The sequence below is a fragment of the Morone saxatilis genome, unplaced genomic scaffold, assembly GCF_004916995.1.
Source record: "Morone saxatilis isolate NCDOM2014 unplaced genomic scaffold, NCSU_SB_2.0 Contig14, whole genome shotgun sequence".
NCBI classification, from domain to species: Eukaryota; Metazoa; Chordata; class Actinopteri; family Moronidae; genus Morone; species Morone saxatilis.
In genome coordinates, this window is record NW_023339696.1 from 2,442,850 (window position 1) to 2,447,484 (window position 4,635).

Here is a 4,635-nt window from a genome sequence, read left to right on the forward strand (position 1 = left end):
ATTACTGCACTTACTTGAATGAAAAATAGAGAAATAAAACATAACACAGCATACCCTTAGGCACACAGACATATGAAGACACATACTGGTTTTTCACAATCTCCATAGTTTGCTTGATACATTACAACTAGTAAATATGTATGTATCTCCTTTCTCATGATGTATTCTCTGATGTCTCACTGATTATGTCACTTTTTTATACAGTATGCACAGTTTTTAATGGTATAATATAAATGAGTATCCTGGGTTTGCCCAACTGTATGAATTTAATAAGGTAACAATAAACGTGAACCTCTCAACTTAAACATTATTATTTATTTAGAACATTACCAGCAACCATGCCTCTTTATAACAATATAAGAGACATAGACATATACATGTTTGGTTAAACTCCAAATAGCTGAAATCAAAAATAATTTACACCTCATGTTGCCAAGATCAGAAACCGCATGTCCCATTGATTTATTCATCTTGTATCATGTCTAACTTTAGTGGAACAACATTATTGGTTATGGAAATAATCTGCAGATGCTCCAGTTCAAGATGAGACCAGACTTTTTTATGGATGTCAGTTTTTGAGCCACAACGAAGGCCAAACTGTTGGCTTCAACAGATTAGGCAAGCCTTGATTTTAGCATAGCAGTTGTCGATTACTTGTGGCCCCTACTGGCCGGTCAGGAGCATTTAGTATAAAACACAGCACAGTGAATTAAATATGTGTTTGAGGTTTTTCAAACATTGTGAATCACTGCAACCACAAGAGGTCATTGAGCGTACAGTCAGAAAAATGCACAGAAAATATGAGGCTGATATAACCCTCCAGGAAGTTGTGATCACAATAATTAACACAGATTCTACTAATCCATATGAATTCTGCACAACCTTACACTTTGGTCAAATCCCTGCAACTTTTCTGTAAATTTGATCAATCGCTGTAGTTTCCCGAACCACGTCACCAAACTCACTTCCTTGTGTCTAGTTCTGAAGATACAGACCATGCAGACAACATCTCATTACCTTCATAATTGTGAGCCTTTATGGTAAGGTTACTTGATTTAATTCTCACTGGACAAGTTTCCTTCAGTTTTCAGTTTTGCAATGTTCACCTTTTCAGCAAAAAAGTGCCACAACAATCCCAAAATACCCTGTAAAATTCTGAAAGGATGGATGGAATATGAGCTAAATGTTTTGATAAATATCCTCATGTTCTCCGTAAATGTCCAGAGTGTCTTCATCAAAGGGCTGCTGTACATTTACATAGTCATCATCACTATCTTCATCATCCTCTCCTTGTCCCTCAACCAAGGCATAGATGTCCTCGCTTCCAACGTGATTATGACCATTGTCCTCCTCTTCCCCATAGTCATGATCTTCATCGCCCTCCTCTTCTTCCATTCCTCTTGTTTGCTCCTGCCTCATCTTGGGATACACTGCTTCAAAGTTTGTATAATGCTCCTCCTCCTCCTCTTCCTCAAAGTCTTCATGATGGTTCCTGACAGACACTGAAACACAAGTATGGGAACAGAATGTGTGATGAATATTAGAATCGGTTCTCTAAATATCACAGTTAACAAAAAAAGGTTAAACAAACAGCAACAGTCCTATACTGTCATGTGTGTCCTTGTGAACAGACATTGAGTTTGGAAGTTGCCTCCAGGCTGCCTGGTTCGTCGCCTTCTCCTGAGAACCAGAAAGACCACCACCAACACCAGCAGGGGCACCAGCAGGATCCCAGCAACTACTGTGGAGACCAGCAGCAACAAAGGCACTAGGAGAGAGAAACAATGTATCCAAAGGTAACAGGTAATAGTATCGTATTTACTGAGGTAATAACCTGGTAATATTTTGGTAAAGAGGGGATTACTTTAATATTACAGTTTTATTTCTGTGATATTTATTGTACCTAAACAGCAGGATAGAAAATGGGGGGAAAACATCTCAGTTGCTAATAATGTAGTAAAATAAGCAACTCTGTTCACAACAATCACTTCATATTATAGAGGTAGAAATAGGGTAAAATACAATCTTTATACTGGGTGGTATTAACAGGGGTGAAATTAAAGTGATGTTAAATCACCCAAAAAATCTTTATTTTCCTATACCATTCTAAACATACCATTCTAAACATCCATTTCGAACCACTATTATTATAATTATTATTATAATTATTATTATTATTATTATTATTATTATTTTAAATGCCTTTATTTTGATATGAAAGCTGAAGATATTCAGGAAAGGGGAAGAGAGGAAGTGTCGACATGCAGCAATGGGCCACAGGTTGGAATCGAACCCAGGCCACTGTGGTCAGGACTCAGCCTAAATGGGGCGTACGCTCTACCAGGTGAGCGACCGTGTGGCCCCAAACCACTATTTAAAACACAATAACTTTCATGGAAACACAAATACCAAAACAGTTCTGGTGTTATGCTAACTATCCTGTTTCTACTTTATTGTACTGGTTGTAAGACAATACAAGAGTTAAAAATTAAAAACATCTCTTTTTTTTATATGGAAACATTTTGGTGTACAATGAATAAGGGCTGGAACCTGCAAAAACACCCATTTCCTATTTATGTATTGGTGATGGTGCTTTAAACTAAACACTCAAAGGCCAGAATCAATTATTGGAAATACACATACAATTATTTCTATGCATTAACTCTTATGGATGTGGGAACTTTGTTAACACAGAAAACAAGTGAACAACTATCTTAAATTCTGCAGACTTACATTTAATGACAACACTAATTGTCGCTGTCTCAGTAGACGTGAATTTCCTTGAGGACAGTGTGACTTCATACACACAGCTGTAGTTTCCCTGGTGTTCATACTCAGCTACAACTTTTATTAGCAATAGGTTACATAATCTTAATATGAAGAACATGTCAATTAAAAAAAAAGTTGTGGGCCCCTGTCAGACGCTCTGGCAAAAACCTCCCTCTCGGTAAACAGTTAGGTTAAGCTTCTCTGCTCCTCCTTTCTTCCCCGCGACTTGCTGGATTAGTGTGTTTCCTATCAACTTTACTGTGTAAATAGTTTGGTTTGAACATGTACTACAATAATTTAAATAGTTTGCATCTTTCTGCCTTTGTTGCACGAAACTATTCTAAAAATGTTCATCAGCGCTACCAGCATACAGTTTTTACCGTATAAATCTGTTCAGGCCAAAAACAGAGACGAGGCCCTGAACCCTGCTCTCTTTGCCTTTGGTTCATATATTTTGCTACAAATGCAAAAACAGAATTGTGTCATTTATTCTTATTTTATGAAATTGGAGTAGTTTAAAATTGATATGAAATGTTAAGCCTGGTTCTATTATAAGGTTGCTTGATATTTGTTGAACGTATTTTTAAGCACACATACGTGCCTGGTAACTATAGAACCAGGTATAAATAAAAGAAAATGAGAACAATAACTTTAATTAAAGTGGATCAGAATTGACAACCAGTATACCTTGTAAGCCTTAGAGTGATATGCGTTTCCTGCTGCAGCTCGTACATCTAGGACGAAGTTTCTGTAACATTTTGAATTACTGCACGTGTACCTTGGAAGCTTGGACGGAAACCATTAGGGAGGAAATAAGAACATGCAACCACAGCCATAGCAACCATACTCGCGTTTTTCACGCATCTCCATAAGTTTGCTTTTGATACATCCAAGGAGGAAGGATCTCCACTTTCCGGCAGTCCTACAATATTCTCTTATGGCTCTTTCACAATATGCCAAGTTCTTTAATTGGCTCCTTTAACTATAAAAGGAGTATCCTGGGTTTGCCCAACCTGTACTTAAATTTAAAGGCGGTAAAAAAATACAATGCAAGACTTCTCAACTTAATCATTAATTTTGTCTAGCTTTAGGAACCCATTACAAGACCACCATGCCGCTTTATCAAGAATGATAATAGATCACTACACGTATACACTTCAGGCCCAAGGAAACGTATTTTGGACGAGTGACACCATTTTCATGATTTGGGCTCTGCATGTCACCAGCATTACGATTTGAAATTACAACAACTGACGTGCTGCAAGTTGAATGCAGACTTTCAGGGCTTCCAACTCCAAGCGGGTTGAACCAAAATATCCTATCCAAACTTTTAAAATTGCAACGATTGTTAAGACAAAGGTCCTCCATTTCAAGGGGCTCAAAAATAAGTAGCTTGGTGTCCTTCCTGTTTTTGCGACAAATTAAAGAGTACCATAATAAAATTTGTCCAATCAACTTTGCTGCCATTTGGCTGAATCTGAGCAGAAACGAATATCCCGCTGGTATAACACGTCAGAATCTCATCCGGCTGCTTACTGTCTCCGGTGGTCACATGATGCACATAAACACTACGCTGACCGGGTGCCGTTGGGAAGCCACACTGCCTCCACCATGTTTTTACAGGAAGATGGTGTGTGCTTGGATCCTTGAGGCCTGGTTCCAAGCCCCGCTTCTCCATACTTTCTTTCTGTCTCTCCCTATCATTCTGGCGTAACAGGCTGGATCCTTATTTCATTGTCCAAAGAACGGCTGTTCCAAGAACCTGAACCTTTAAAGATGTTTTCTGGCAAAGGGTCTAATCAGGCCTCTTCTCATTCTTGGAGCGCTGATAACATGGTTTGCTACCTTGTGGTGAACCCCTCTGTA

At 38.4% G+C, this 4,635-nt stretch overlaps 1 protein-coding gene across 1 annotated transcript; it reads right to left on the minus strand.

Moving 5' to 3' along the window:
• Positions 1-295: 295 nt before the first annotated feature.
• On the minus strand, positions 296-3,614 carry LOC118323048. The gene is made up of 4 exons (XM_035654967.1): positions 3,548-3,614; positions 2,734-2,844; positions 1,634-1,768; positions 296-1,502 (listed from the first exon to the last, which is right to left on the minus strand). The coding sequence occupies exons 1-4, from the start codon at positions 3,612-3,614 to the stop codon at positions 1,180-1,182; spliced, it is 636 nt and encodes a 211-aa protein (XP_035510860.1). The 3' UTR covers positions 296-1,179.
• Positions 3,615-4,635: the final 1,021 nt, after the last annotated feature.